The following is a 15,646-nucleotide window of genomic DNA, read 5'->3' as shown; positions in this document are numbered from 1 at the left end:
TGACACCTGGTCTCACTTCTTTAGTTTTGCTTTACTGCTTTTATTCAAAAAAGGGGAATACATTCTTACTCTGACAGTCCTTATTCTCATAAGACAAGTAGGTAAAAACATTTTTTTATATTCATATAATACGAAGCTTTGAAGATACAGATAGTAAAGATAGTCTTTTAAAATATATATATATTTTTTTCACCAAAACAGCTTAGCCAATGTTAAAATCACCTGAGTCTTTATTTCTGAATTGAACTGAAACCCTTTGGTCGAGTTATTTATTTAGCTTTTTTATGACCAATAATACGAGCTTTTATTCAGCAGTTTGCCACCCTCCTCAACAGTGTCAGTGTCACTGTGTGTCAGCACAGCTGACGTGCTGTTAACGGTGATCAGGACATCAAAGCCAGCTATGCAGGTGCTGCAGAACATCCTGCAACTGGACCCTTGAGCTGTGCTGCAGTCTGAGATGCAGCAAGTCCACCTTGGCACAGCTCTGTGTCATCCTGTCCCTCTGAAAGGGTGCAGCAGACATGGAATGCCACGATGCAGGATAGTGGTGCATTGTATTGTTAGGCTTATATTTTCAGCTGCAAGGCAACAAAACAATCACATTTAGTGTTTGGTTAGACAGTTTAATATGTTTCACTTCATAGTTTTTAAGGAGAATGCTTAGATTTCATGAATCATAAAGGGCGATGAAGATTGAGAACTGTGGAAATAAGTCATAGTCCCTAAGACACACCTCAGAGAAATGCTTATACATATGTTTGTTTGCTTTGGTATTACCAGAAAAGTGTAAAGTAGCCTTGTTGTTACTAATAAATATCCCTGTTTGGTGAAGAAATCAATGTTTGTCTTTTGCTGATAGGAATATAATTTATGTATTCACATTACTCTTGATTTTAAAATTTCACTCTAAAGATACCTGCAACACTTTTATAAAGAAAAGATTTAGATACAATTTATAAATCTGTAGATAATCTGACATAATATGACATAAAATCCTCTTATGGGTTCTGCAGTTGTTTGTTGTTCCATCAAGTGCATACTTTGACTTAGGTGGAGAATACTTCTGGAGTTCGACATTTCATCAGACAGAATTTTGTGAATGGGTCTGGTTGTTAATACAGAATTTTAATGCCAATTTGTTTTTTTAAGTCATTATTTCTGCATTCCCAAGACTACTGAAAATTACAGCTTTTATTGCTAGCTTCCATGGAGAGAAACACAGCACTGGAACCAGGATCTATGTGTAAAGAACAAATAAAAATGATCTACTGTTTATATTTTAAAACAAACAAAACAGCATCATGACATTTCTTTCATTGAAGAATCTTTTGTTTTTGAACACTTGTGACTAGAGCAGTACTATACATCTAAGAGAGCCTAAAGTTTGCAGTAATACTTCTCATAGCATGGAGAAGTATTCTGAACATTTTTATACCTCAGGCAAGAAATCATGACGGAGGGCAAGGTATGAAAGCAGCAGAATTAGACCAACTCTCATGTCTTTCACTGTTCTGTTGTTAATACTTCTTTCTCTTATCTCTGTATTTAAGCATAAAATCACATAGTAGACCTGTGAAGAACAAGGTCTCAAATTCCTTTTTCTTTATGAAAGAGCCCAGAAGGTACAGCTGCTATTTTAAAGTAAATAGGAGATTAGTTGCCATTAGCAATGTTATACAGAAGCATTTTCTGTCTACTTCATGGTAGGAAATTCAAGTTTCTCATTTTGCTTATGACATGAGAAAGACTGTACCTCCTTTATGATAGATATATTATGTGATATAAACCATTCCAGCAGTGGTACAAAAAGTTAGTGAGATGCTCTCTACTATGCAGCTGCAGTAATAAAAAAAGATGAAAGTTCCAGTATTGTGGATTATGTTAAGTAGCTGGCCACACACTGGAAAACACTGATAAAAGTAATATCCCATGACAACCATTTTTTTTCAGTTGTATGGATTTTAAAAAGCCATAGCATGAGGTCTGAGTTGATTTTTGTAGCTATGCAATTTAATGCTGTTGTGTATGCACAAGCACCTATGAAGGCTGATGCAATTATTTTTCTTGCAAACTGCTGTGTATTTCCAAGTACCTCCAAGGTATTCCCAGAACCCTTACTACAAAAACAATTGAAAACATAGCAAAATATTTCTCCAGCAATTTCTGCTTGGAACTTTTAACCTTTGTTGACTGAAGTCATTAAAAGTTCACTTATGTAGAGTAATATAAATGTATACGCATTTAAGTTCATATATACTGTAGCTGAATTCTTTGCATTTCCCTGACCATTTTATCATACATTTTTCCATGCAACAAGCATACAGTAGGGTTTGTTGTTGTTGTTTTTTAAGTATTGTAGTTAATGTCCAATGTCCTTTGGATCTGTTGACTTTAGTGTTATCATTAGCCATTTTAATGCAGCATTCCTCTAGCTCATATGTATTTCCTTGCGTCTGTCCATGTACAACATGTCATATTGATAGTCCTGTTTTCTTAGGCTGCTAAGCAGTGTTTTGGTGGTGTGATTGTACTGTACTATGTTTATATTTTTCTAATAACTGTTCAAGTACCACTTCAGGCCCTACTGTGACCTTGATGGTAGTAACGTCTTGTAAAAATGACAGATACAGTCAACCATTCTGAAATCTATTGCTAAGCTTTTATAAATTAAACCTATACACTGTATGTATTCTAGGTGTTTCACGTGGTCCCAGCCCTGTCAGCCTTGGAAACCAGGACACCTTGCCTGTTGCAGTAGCCCTTACTGAATCTGTTAACGCCTACTTTAAAGGAGCAGATCCCACAAAGTTAGTTAAATAGTGAATTGTTTTGAATGTAATAAGTTACAATTAAAAAAAAAAAAAAAAAAAAAAAAAAACCACAATGTTTATACTTGTAATGTTTTGGGGAAAATGTATGTGCATTAGAAGGGGGTTTCACTTTTTTTTTTTTTTTTCCCCGAGCGTAAGTGACAACAGTGGCTCTTTGCTCTCTGTTGTCCTGCATCCTGCTAGGAGCTCATATATCCCTGCTGTACAAAAATAAGTTAAGTGAAAATATTGAAAATGAGAAAGGTTTTTATCATAGTCAGCCAGGTGCTACAAGTAAATTTGGGCAGCTCTATAAAGCACCTCATTCACCCTCTCACATCCCTTGCTATGCTAGTAGGCCTTGCCTAAGCATAGTTGTGCTATGTTTTCAAAGCCTGAATAATATCCACCAAGACTACTGTATGCTTAACCAGCTACACTTTTTTCTTCACTTTCATCTGACTTCCAAGTTGAAAGTGATGGTACATTGTTACAGTGCCACATTACCCTCATTTAAAATTGACTTTCTGTTTTGAATTCAGCTCATCAGATTGTGCAAGTACAGTGATTGTTTTAAAATCAGTAATTAAAACCATGTAGTTAATGAGTTGCAATAAAACTGATGTTTTCATTCTCCTAGATGTATTGTGAAGATCACTGGTGATATGACAGTATCATTCCCAAGTGGGATTATTAAAGTCTTCACCAGCAACCCATCTCCAGCTGTGCTCTGCTTCAGGGTAAAAAACACAAGCAAACTAGAGCAGATTCTTCCAAATGCACAACTTGTATACAGGTTTTGTATTTTTTTTTAATATAATAGTAAACTATGTGATTTCTAAAATTCCACTTGTTTTATACATAAATTGGAGTTCTCTGCCATCTTGTTGATTTGCTTAAACATAGTTTAATTATATGAACTAATTTTGTTTAGCTCAGTTTCTTTCTACTGCCACCATTAAAAATCTCAGTCAGGTACTGAAACTTATGCTAAATAAAACAAGAGCCATAAGAAGTACTTTGCAAAGGTAGCTATGTTTTTGCATGTGTTTTATACATGAAATGGTTTAACAAACTATTTGAAAAAAATATTTTTTCCCAATCAAACTATATGAACCATCCAACTAGTTATGAAGAAAAAAGATATAAAGAAAAATTACATATCGAAACTAAGAAATTCTTATGTTGTCATACAAATTTATTTATGTAGTAACAGTGGTATGATTAAATGATGAAACAGTGGCTTTAAGTGGAAGACAAATAGTAGGAGGTATGCCTAACATCATTTGTTGGTTAATACTGTATTTTTAAGCTGTATTGTTTCTACAATATATTCAAGTCATTATGTGACTATATATATATCAAGTGTATAGCAGCATGCTTTGGAGAATTCTTAAGAAAAGAGGCTGGTGATTGAGTAGAATAATTGTTCACAGCATTTTGACTTCTTTTCAAAAAAAAAAAAGGACATTTTGTAAAAGCTGTAATTATTTGTTCCATTTAGAGGAGAAATTATTTGAAAACCTGTTAAACACTTCTAGATGGTACATTTTTAAAAATTAATGAAATAAGTGAAACAAAACATATGCATCCATTCTTTCACATTTAATTTCATTGTGATTGTTCATACTTAATGTTTCAGTGTAAAAAATGTATTTTTTGCTTTTTGACATGAAAAGTAAGTGTTCATCCATATTTTACTAAAAATGGATGCAGCATGAATTACAATACTATGTTGAGAATCAAAGTCAAAATAAATCGAACAGATAGTGTGTAAGTCACTGTTCTAGATTCAAACCATTGCAGTAATATTTACTGTGGTCCAGATGCGCATTTTTAGCTTTTGCTTTGCACACACATTCTGCAGGCCTGCTTAGCAAATGGATGCAGGTCCTCACTGTATCCACAGAGCTTCAGAGAAGCTTTTTGATTGATAAATGATTTGTATTTTGTTTCTGAATCAGTATTCTTAAAAATTTCATCCTTATTCAAAATAAACATGATGCAACCAGAACTGAAAATATTCTTGACCTGCAAAACAGCTTTTCATGCTCCAGTAGCTCCAGACCAGCATTTTGATTGTGCAGTCCTGTTTGCTCTTAACTACATAGAGAGTTGAATAATAAATTACTTCATAGATTGAATGTAACTATAAGTACCTAAAAGGCAATTCTTTATAATTGAAAATTGTTTTTAGTGGAAAAAATTAGAAAGCTTATGCTTTCTGCAGATGTGAAAGTATAGTAACACACGTATAGCAGAAATCTTAGTGATGCTATAATATAACCAAACTTAATTATGATTTTAGGTCTAACTCCAAATTGGATACCATTCCTTTTCAATGACTCTTTGTATCCCAACCTCATGCACATCCTCATGGCACCTGATAATATTGAGTTTATTAAATATAAAATCCCAAATTAAATCTTGTGGTGTCAGTTGTCAGTGCAGAAAACTCACTGTTCCTTGAATGGAAGGATAATTTTACTAGATACAACAAGCTGATAGTTTTCCTTAATATTAAAAAGGTATAATTATGTGTCATAAAGCATTATAACAAACTCTTGCTTGACGAAGGGAAAGGATCAAGTCTTAATTATTAGACATCCCAAAAAGAACACTCAGTGTTGCATTCTCAGTCCTACCTTTCTTTTTCTTTGTAGTGATCAGTCGCAAAGTGATTCCAGTACTAGGGATTTTTGGATGAACATGCAAGCTATAACTGTCTACCTCAAGAAGTTATCAGAGCAGAATCCATCTGCATCCTATTATAATGTGGATGTTTTAAAGTATCAGGTAAACACATTTTTCCCTTTGGAATTTTTTAATGAACTCTGGCTGATGTCTAATCTACACAGAATTTATAAGAGTTGTTCTTTGCCTGATATCATACAGATGAACTGTCACCCTGCATCCAGATCAATTCTGGATATGTCACTGTTTCCAATCCATAGGGTCTGCCCAGGCTGAGTGCATTGCTGTTATGCCTTCATGTCATTCCCTTGGATTCCCTTGAATTCATGACATGTTTCAGCTTGCTCACACCTTACTCCAAGTGTGAAAACTTTGAACACTGTTTCTTTAGGTACTTGTTAGCAAAGTCTTAAGTTTTCCATTAATTTAGGCATTTTTCAGGTATTTGTTTGTTTGAGTTTGTAATTCAATTGATATGCTTTTGTAATTAATTAATTTTGGATGCTGTAGCTGATCAGGTGTAATATAAGAGAGCGAGTGATGTTCTGACCCCTCAGAAAATATGGAACAACTTCTCCTGGAAACCATTCTAGGCACACAGAGGACAAGAAGGTCATCAGGAGTAGTCAGTATGGATTCAGTAAGGGGAAGTCATGCTTCCCCTTACTTGATAGCCTTCTGTGATGAAACAGCTGGCTTAGTAGATGAGGAAAGAACAGTAGATATGGTCTGCCTGGACTTCAGTAGTCTCCCTTAAGATCATCATGGAGGAGCTGGATGAGCAGACAGTAAGGTGGTTCGAAAACTGGCTAACAGCCAGGCCCCAAAGGTGGTTATCTGTAGTGCAAAGTCTAGTTGGAGTATCCCAGGGGTCACTACTGGACCAGCCTTGCTTTAGATCTTCATTCATGATCTGGAGGATGGGGAAGATTTTGCCGTCAGCAAGTTTGCAGATGACACAAAGCTGGAAGGAGTGGCTAATAGGTCAAAGGGTTGTGCTGCCATTTAGAGCAGCTGGCTGAAGAAAAGGGATGACAGGAACCTCATGAAGTTTAACAGAGAAGTGCAAAATCCTGCACCTGGGAGGGAAATAACCCCAGGCACCAGGACATGATGGAGCTACCCAGCTGGAAAGCAGTTTGTTGGAAAAAAAAAAACAGGGATCTTGGTGGACACAGCTGAGCATGAGCCAGCAGCGTGCCTTGCAGAAAAGAAGGCTGATGGTATCCTGGGTTGCATTTGGAGGACTGTAGCCAGCAGCTTGAATGAGGTGATCCTTCCCTGGTGAGCTGGTGAGGCCACAGCCAGAGTCTGGTTCTGGGCTCCTCAGTATAAGAGGGACATGCATGCACTTGAGAGTCCAGCAAAGGGCCACAAAGATGGCTCAAAGAAGGGACTTGGAGGATTTCTCCTGTGACAAAAGGCTGAGACAGCTGGGATTCATTCTTCAGCCTACAGAAGATGGGGGTGGGGGAGATCTTATCAATGTCTACAAACACCTGAAGGGAGAGTGCAAAGAGGATGGAGACAGGCTCTTTTTAGTGGTGCCCAGTGACAGGACAAGAGGCAGTGGAAACAAGCTGAAAGCACAGGAGGTGTCACCTGAACATTGGGAAACCCTCTTACTGTGAGGGTGACCAAGCAGTGGCATGAATTGCCCAGAGAGGCTGTGGAGTCTTCCTCCGTGGAGATATGCAAATCTGTCTGGACATGGTCCTGGTCTTACTGACTCTTGGTGGCCCTGTTTGAGCAGGGCGTTGGACCAGATGACCTCCAGAGGTCCTCTCCAACTGCATCCACTCTGTGATTCTGTGGGACGTTCTCACTGTCAACCAAAGACCTTAATGGAAATATACAGAAATGACACATTCATCTGAACAGGAGAACAAGGATTTCCTAGGCCTACCAATGCAGCTATTAATACCAGTGTAGTTTTCCACATCCTCTCAGTATAGTTCAAAATATTGCCATGCTGAATCTATAAAAAGCATGTTAGATTCACAGAACAGAAGAAGATTCACAGAAACCCTAAGATTGAAGGAACAGAACTGTTCTTTGGATTGCAGAAATGAGCACTGTGGAAAGAGGAGTTGTGAGGCCTTTACCACTGGGGAAAAGTGAGACATTGGCATGCAGTAGCCATGGCAGATGGAAAGAGTCCTGAGTTGCCAAGGAAAGGCAAGATAGGACACAGGGAAATAGAAGGTTCCTCAGGCAGATAAAGAAGGCGGTAGGGGTATGCAGCAGGGCAGCAGCATGATCTTAACCACAGAAGCAGAAGCTTCCAGCTCTCCTACACCAGGAAAACAATGCTTTTAGTATGTAAGAACTGTTTTGCTGTCTGCCTATCCAATGACAGGTATTTCCTTTTGCTGCTTGGGGAGCTGAACTGATGTGAACTTACACAATTGGTAAGGATGTTTGCTCTGGTAACTTATTTCTGTGAGTTAGAGAACAAGACTAAAACAAAATTATTTGGACTGCAGAAAGGCAGAACAGGAGAAAGTCTCATGGGCCATAGAGAGTCTAAACCATCTTTTAAAAATAATTTATTTTAAAATTAAAAGAATGGCAATTACTGTAGGCTGCAACAATCTTTAGAATTCTGAGATTAAAGGCTCAGAGGTTGATTGTTCTTCTGATCTTTTGTCAGAACTTATGGTTATACTCATTACCATCATTCCATAATTCTGCCCAGAAGGGTAGATATTGTAATTAAGCAGCTTTCAATGTGTTTTTTTGTTTGGTTGTTTTTTTTTACAGGTATCTTCAAATGGCATCCAGTCCACTCCCTTGAATCTTGCAACTTACTGGAAATGTAATGCTAGCACTACTGATGTGAGAGTGGATTATAAATACAATCCAGAGTCGATGAATGTGCCTAGTATGCTGTCTAATGTACAGGTTGTAGTACCAGTAGATGGAGGAGTAACAAACATGCAGTCACTTCCACCTGCAAAATGGTAACATTAATACTTTTCTTTCTATTATTTCAAGTTCATCTCATTGTATTCATTAGGGTCATAGCCTAAAATATTTTATTGGAAGAAATGGTTGAATTTTTTTTCTCTTAATAGTGTGCATAGGACATTTTCTGGTCCAAAATAGACTAAGCACAGCCAATTCGCACAGACTAAAATGAAACTATATTAAGCCATTCCAACTGTATACAGGTCTTCATGAAATTTCTAATGTTTTCTTTTGGTCAAATAGACAGCATAGTTATTCTTAATAACATGATTTGCAACCAGAATCTCTTAATGGTTAAAAAAACATTATATAAATACATAATTTATATACTACAACTTCCACTCCTTATTCCATAATGTTAGTGTCACACTCAGGTTCCACATACGTCAGTATATTTGTATCCTCTGATCATTGTTCCTTGCAACATACAGATTTATCCTTCTTGATTATTTTAATTTAAAAGTTAGCATCTGATTTAAATTGTTTTAAAAGATAACTCACTAGATAGAAGAGTACTTTATAAGCCATGCAGCATTGTCTCTCAATTCGAGAGTCGTCACAATTATCACCTGACTCGCAGCTACCTGCCACCACCTCCTAAGCCTGCAGGCCATTTACAGCAGCACTTGAAAGTGAGACATAAGCCTCAGATAAGTGGTAGGAAAAGGCAGAGAAGTACATCCATGAGTGAAAGGTGACCAAAATTCAACCACTGCACCTGTGGTTTGGTAACATTAAATTACTCCCCCAGGTGTAATTTAATTCCAGGATGTTTACTTCCAAGGGGGTCAAGAGGGTCTTTATAACTGAGGAAAACGTGAAGATTAAGAGAGAAAAGAATGCCAAACTTTGTTAACCTTCCTATAAAGCAAGGTTCAGAAGAAGAATAAGTTTGATATATTTATCATACAGGTTTTGATGTTTCAGGAGGCGATCCTCTTAAATGTGTTGATTGGACAATGTGATAATACAGAATCATTTTAAGTGGAAAAAAAATCTGTCAAGACTGAATCTTTCTAGATTTTCTATTTCAAGGCATCAAAACTTGTAATCAGATCATCTTAAGCTTTTTCTACTGGAGCAGATTCAGTATCCTGCCTGCACAACATGATCGGTTTCTCCCAGTCCAGGATTCTTCCACAAAACACTTTCATAGTGAAAACTAAGTAAAAACAGGAACATCTTTAGTGCTAGCTAGGAAGATTCAACACCTAGTGACAGTTTCACAGCAGATTCATCAGAGTAAGGGGTTCAATCCCAGCTATTCTGCCTTTCAACTAAGCAACCACCCAAAGCTAGAATTTTAAGCTTTGCAAGTTGATAAAAAATAAATACAGTTGTAGTGTTTGTCATGCTACATTTTTGGTCTACTGGGTTGGGTAGTGGCCCATTGTGCTTTTTTATTTTTATTTTTAATAACAGTTTTTTAATTCTGTCTCTGGCAAATGACTGGTATCATCTGTGCTGCTTATGTGAACATTTCATTCCTGCTATGCCAATGTCAAAGACAATTTCACACCTGTCAGCATTTCATGCCACTCAGAGCATTATTTTGTTGATTTTCCTATGATGGAACAGCTGCAAAGTGCTCAATATCGAAATGTCTTATCAATTTAGAGACCCCAGTTTTCAGTGCCTTTTTCTTTTCTGTCCCTGTATATAATCAGAAGTTAAACTGTGTATCATAAACTTAAACCACATGCCACTTTTGCATGCTATAGTTTTATTAGAATAGAAATGGAATAAAATTTACACAGCCAAGAGTCTCACATAGGAGAGAGCAATCAGCATTGTTCCCATTCATACTATCACCATCAAGCATAAAAACTCATCTTTAAAACCATTTCCAGTGTGTTTGGCCTGTCTTTTCCCTTCAAAGACAAATATTTTTGAGTTGTCAACCTAGGCATAGGACAGTGTAATCTGTATAAAGAGGTCATGTACACATGAGATCTGCTGCAAACTCAGGTTCAGTGCATTTGTTTGCTTTGTATAGTTTTCCACAAACTTATACAAAATAATCAAGCATTTTCATAAATATCCATTTAGAGATGTAGTTTTTATGTGCATAGTCTTTTAAAGTACTAGTGTAAACTTACAGAAATAATTATCTAAAAATTGATGCTTGTAACTAACCTGTAACTTTCTCTTACAGGAATGCGGACCAGATGAAAGCTTGTTGGAAAATATCTAGCATTTCAGAGAAGTCTGAGAATGGAGGCAAGTTGATTTTTTTTTGTTTTGTTTTCTTCTACAGAAAAATGGTAACAATAAAAATGTAATCATTTTAGCCTCTGCACCCTCATGCGTGTATACACTTCATCTCATGCTGTATCCTGTTTACCAGTGGCTGGCAGGGCAGCATGAGAAGCTGAAAAGGCCTTGACTTAGCATAAGCACTGCTCAGCAACAACTGAAATATCTACATGTTAACAGCATTATTCTCATCCTAAATTCAAAACACAGCATCATATGAGCTGCTAGGAACAAAATTAACGCTACCCCATTTGAAACCAGCACAAATAATTTAATTTTAAAAGGAAAAATAGCGAACCCCCTTAAAAGCAGTTACCAGCTCTGAAATAGAGTTTAGATTTAGTAAGGAAATCATTACATAAATGCTATTTGAAAATGAGCAATTATTCGAAGAAAAAGGATCTCTCACTCTCTTATGTTTTGCCACACATTGACAATTGAGATACAGTAGCAAGAGTGGAAGAACTGAAAAAAAAAATTAGAAAAATGCTGTGCTGAAACAGGCTCAACTCTAGATGATTCCTGACCAGCATTTTGAGGGTCTTTATTTTTGCATACAGCTCTGAGAAAAAAAAAAGACTGTGTGCATCTGCTCAGAGTGGTAGGTTGTGTGGCATTTTGTGAGGTGTCAGTAGGTATCCTCCACACAGCTGCCTTTCCCTTAAGTCCAATTGATGTCACAGTCCTTGAAGACTTTGTAGTTGGAATGTTTTTTCTGAATTAGAAAAGTAGGGGCAAAAGGGAAGCATCTCATCCACAAAGCGTCTATGTAAAAAATGGCCTTGTGGCCCTTGGAAGAGCCTCTAGTCCTGTTAAGAATTTAGTGAAGAGCATTATGAAAGCATAGATTTTCCTGTAAATATGTCTGATTTCATATAGGAACTATAAGCCTGGAAAGGGAAGCCCTCTTCAATTGGTGTAAAGGCTGCAAAGTTGTGGTGGTCATTTGAACAAAATCTGAGGGAGGTTGATCTGACAGAGGTTGTTGCTGTAGTCTGGTGTACTTTACCATTCACTGACCTCACAGTTCTTTGCCATTCGTCTTCCATTTTGATTATGTAGGGATAGCTGTCTCTTTTCTTTTTTTTTTTTTCTAAACTATATTTTCTTTTAAAAGAAAAAAAAGCCATACTAAAACATGAATGCAGCCAGATGAAAAACTACTGCACACCTGCAGAGCGGCATAAAATGGACTGCTAGTAATGCAGATCACATCTTGTGTGTGTCCAGTAGACTTCTGCGTATCCCACTGGTTCTGTTATATTCCCTTGTCTTCCCACCATCTTTGTTTCCCTATTTCTTGAGTGCAAATACTTAATACTCACAATCCAGTGTTTACGAGGAAGTAATACTATGCCAGGCTTACATTTATAGGAACAATAGAAGTTACAGAAAAACTTCATATTAGGGCGAATGCCTTGAAGTCTCTTTATTCCGGTGCACAGGGTGGTAAAATGTGCTTTTTGTACAATCCAACACGTTAGATGAGGGGTGAATTACAGAGGTAAAACACAACCGACTTTCAAAGCTCTTGAATATGAGAATCCATTTACCCAAACTATGACATACGTAATAAAGAAATGGAGTGGACTTTATGGCAAATTTATCAAGTTACTAGCTCTCCTCTATAACAATAGCAAGTTGTTTTAAGCAAGTAAAGGGACTTGACTTTTACTATTGCATTATTTATTATTTAAATCTCATTATTTTCCTGCTAGACAGTGCAAGAACAAGAAAATGTTAAAGAACTAGAAAAAGGGAGAAGTAGCATGTTTTTTTAATGCCTTGCACTAGCTACAGAGGTGTATTTAAAATAACTTTGAACTATTGCTATTTTGTAATGGCACTGAAGTGAGCTTCACCAATGTCTATGAAAAATCAAAGTTTTTTGGGAAATGTATTTAATTAGATCTTGTCTATGTTAGATGAATGAGATGGTTTTTTTTCCTCTTGGTACATTACTGTTTTTTATAGGTTCTGGATCCCTCAGGGCAAAATTTGAACTTTCAGAAGGACCCAGTAAACCAGCAACACTTGCAGTGCAATTCATAAGTGAAGGAAGCACCCTTTCAGGAGTAGATGTAGAGCTAGTAGGCACTGGCTATCGGCTTTCCCTACTTAAGAAGAGATTTGCCACTGGTAAGATGTTGAAATGGTTATGTACTGAAATTAATATATGATGTGTATTCTGTAGTGCTAAATTATGGATTATGAAACTATTAAACAACTGATGCATAATTATGTTTCCTTAAAAAAAACACGTCTGAAAGTTGTTTCGCATTTCTTTTGTTTTTCCATAGTTAGTTAAACTGCTTACAGGAAAATACTGACAATATCTATTTTACCTACTGAATGCAAAAAAAACTACCTTTATTTTTCAGGACGGTATATGGCAGACTGCTGATGAACCTGTGAAAGTCATTGGATCAAAGGAGTGCAAGAAGCTCACTCTGCCCCCTCTACTTCTCAAACACTATTTTAACATGCATTAATTTTTTTAAAATGTTGACCTACTTTGAGGCTGAACTACAGAACAGAAAATGCACTTTTGAAAGTCATTTTGCAAACTTTTTATTACTTTAATAGCACTGAACTTAACTTCAACACTGTCTGTAAATGATCAACTGCAATATTGGGGAAAATTTGTTAAAATTTAAGTAAATTTATATAGAAGTCAAAATGGTAATCAATAGTTGTAATGAAAGTATGAAATTGTATGTTATACGGTAAGCATTAAACCTTAAAACGTAGGAAAGTAAGAAATATTTGAGCTTTCCATAAGTAATATCAGATTCTTTAATTGCCAGTTTTTAAAGAAAACAAAGGCAAACTCATGTAGTTTTTCCATCCACTCATGCCATAAAACCATTTGAGTTAGAGGTGTATAAAAATGTAACTTGATTCCCATGTATCATATATTATTAACATCTAAGTTGTTTTATATAGGTGTTTGTTCTTTTTTTTCCGAAGTGCAATGTGTTATAAAATTGCAAAAGACAGAAGAGATTTACTTCTGCAGTTAGTAAATTTTATGGGCGTTGTGATTGTTTGAATTAATGCTGTAGATTTAATTTATTTTTATATGAATTGCATAACATTTGTGCCTTTAAAAGAAACCTGTGCCTATCCAGTTTGTTATTCATGTGCCTCACTTCCTTTTTCAAAGTTTGGCCCTTCATAAAGAAAGTATACTGTTTTTATAAGACATACAACTTTATAAAAATTCCTTTGACTGGGATTTAAAAGGGAGATCTGCAAAAACTGGAGGTTGTTTTAAAAGAGGTTTAAAATACTGGATTACTTCCTCATGGGGTAATTGCAATACGTGCAGCCATAGTAAAGGGAGATGCATCATGCAGGACATTGAAACTTCGATACAGAAAATTTAATGTCACCAAAGATGAGAATCCTGAAAAATCACTGAAGATTATAACAGCACACAGACAGCATTTCCCTTCACTTTGATTGCACGTCTTTGGAATTTAAGTGCTTTTGGAATTGTGTGAAGTGAATGTAAACATAATACCTTGGGAGGAATAGCATTTCAGAAGGGTATTTTATGGCAGCAGGATGACAAGTACTGCCCTTTTTATTAGCTTAAATTTTATCTGTAACCACCAATTTTAATATTTGTCATCTACTCTTTCGTATACAGCCTAAGCACAGGGAAGTGACACATTAGTAACATTTTTAAAGTAAATTTCTAATTTAGAAAATATTTTATGTGTTTTTATTATCAAGTGTTTTTTTCAATACAGAAATCAAAAGTATTGGAGCAAAATAATTTAATAACGTGCAAGTGGGGATTTTATATGACCATTCACAATACCAGTATCTATTTTAAATTGTATATTAAAACAATAAAACTTGCTAGAACTAATTCATGCAGAACCGGTAATAAATTGGACTGCTGAAGCTTTACAGTAAATTAAGCTTTGCAGAGGCTACATAAATTCTGAGGTATACTATACACTTTCGCAGATGAGATTTCCATTATTAGCATTATGGGGATACTGTACTTTAGATGTGATTGGAAGAGTATATCTGGCTTCTAATTTGATGATCTTACTGAATGATGAATTTCTAACTCACATAAAATGGTACAGTCAATTTACTGGAATCTTAATTGTAATCTGCTTTGCAATCAAATGCTCTTTAACATTAATATGTTTTATTAGTGAAAACCCAAAACTGTATAGCTGTTTTTAATCAACCGTTACTTTCAATTCTAAGTTAAATGAAGTAGTTATGTTTCAGCACTTTTAAACTAGTCTTCATTCAGGTGATTATACATACATTTGCATTGGGTGCAGGTTACAATTTTGAAGCCATACAAGTTTATGTAGACTTTTTGTAAAGAAATTCAAAAACAATGTAAAAAATACATGTAGCTGTCTGATGAAAAAAAAAAAAAGAAGAAAAAAGTAGCAAGCTGGTTCTTGCTTGTGTATACAGCAATATCCTTTGTAGCTGCCTCCTAAAAAAATAATTTGTAAACACAACTCTAAAGGATCTGAATTTTTATGAATTGTTACTACGTCAGACTGTAAATTAGAGCATACAAGTTTATCTTGCAAAAATTGTAAATACTTCTGATTTTTCATAAAATGTAAGTTTAAAAAATGTTGCACCCATAATAAACATGTAATATATAATTTAAATACTGATTTATCTTGCTTATACTTTTGCACTCAAAGCCAGAGAGGTACAATACGATAATAGAACAAAAATATGCCTGTATTACATGTTTGTGAAGTGTTAATTGATTTGCAAGTAATAAGTAGTAGAGATAATGTATGATCTATTTTCTGTACTTTAAAACAACACAAAAAAGATGGAAAGATGATTTCTGCAGAGTTACATCTTTACAAAACTGGAATGCTTGGGAAGATGTCTACAATGTCTTCTGCCTT

General features: G+C 35.7%; 1 protein-coding gene across 8 annotated transcripts in view; it reads left to right on the top strand.

The window, feature by feature from the left end:
- FCHO2 (FCH and mu domain containing endocytic adaptor 2) overlaps positions 1–15,394 on the top strand; it is a 90,996-nt gene extending 75,602 nt beyond the window's left edge. For 7 of the 8 annotated variants that reach the window (XM_068665937.1, XM_068665939.1, XM_068665936.1 and 4 more), the window contains 7 exons: positions 2,699–2,810; positions 3,454–3,609; positions 5,477–5,609; positions 8,271–8,470; positions 10,633–10,697; positions 12,708–12,872; positions 13,115–15,394. In XM_068665937.1, the coding sequence (XP_068522038.1) occupies positions 2,699–2,810; positions 3,454–3,609; positions 5,477–5,609; positions 8,271–8,470; positions 10,633–10,697; positions 12,708–12,872; positions 13,115–13,137 (854 nt within the window). In that variant the 3' untranslated portion in view covers positions 13,138–15,394. Of the gene's footprint in view, positions 1–2,698; positions 2,811–3,453; positions 3,610–5,476; positions 5,610–8,270; positions 8,471–10,632; positions 10,698–12,707; positions 12,873–13,114 lie in introns of those variants that run through there. The other variant, XM_068665941.1, reaches the window with a different exon arrangement.
- Positions 15,395–15,646: the final 252 nt, after the last annotated feature.

The sequence above is a fragment of the Anas acuta genome, chromosome Z (genome assembly GCF_963932015.1).
Source record: "Anas acuta chromosome Z, bAnaAcu1.1, whole genome shotgun sequence".
NCBI lineage: Eukaryota > Metazoa > Chordata > Aves > Anseriformes > Anatidae > Anas > Anas acuta.
This window is presented reverse-complemented; position numbering and strand designations above follow the sequence as displayed.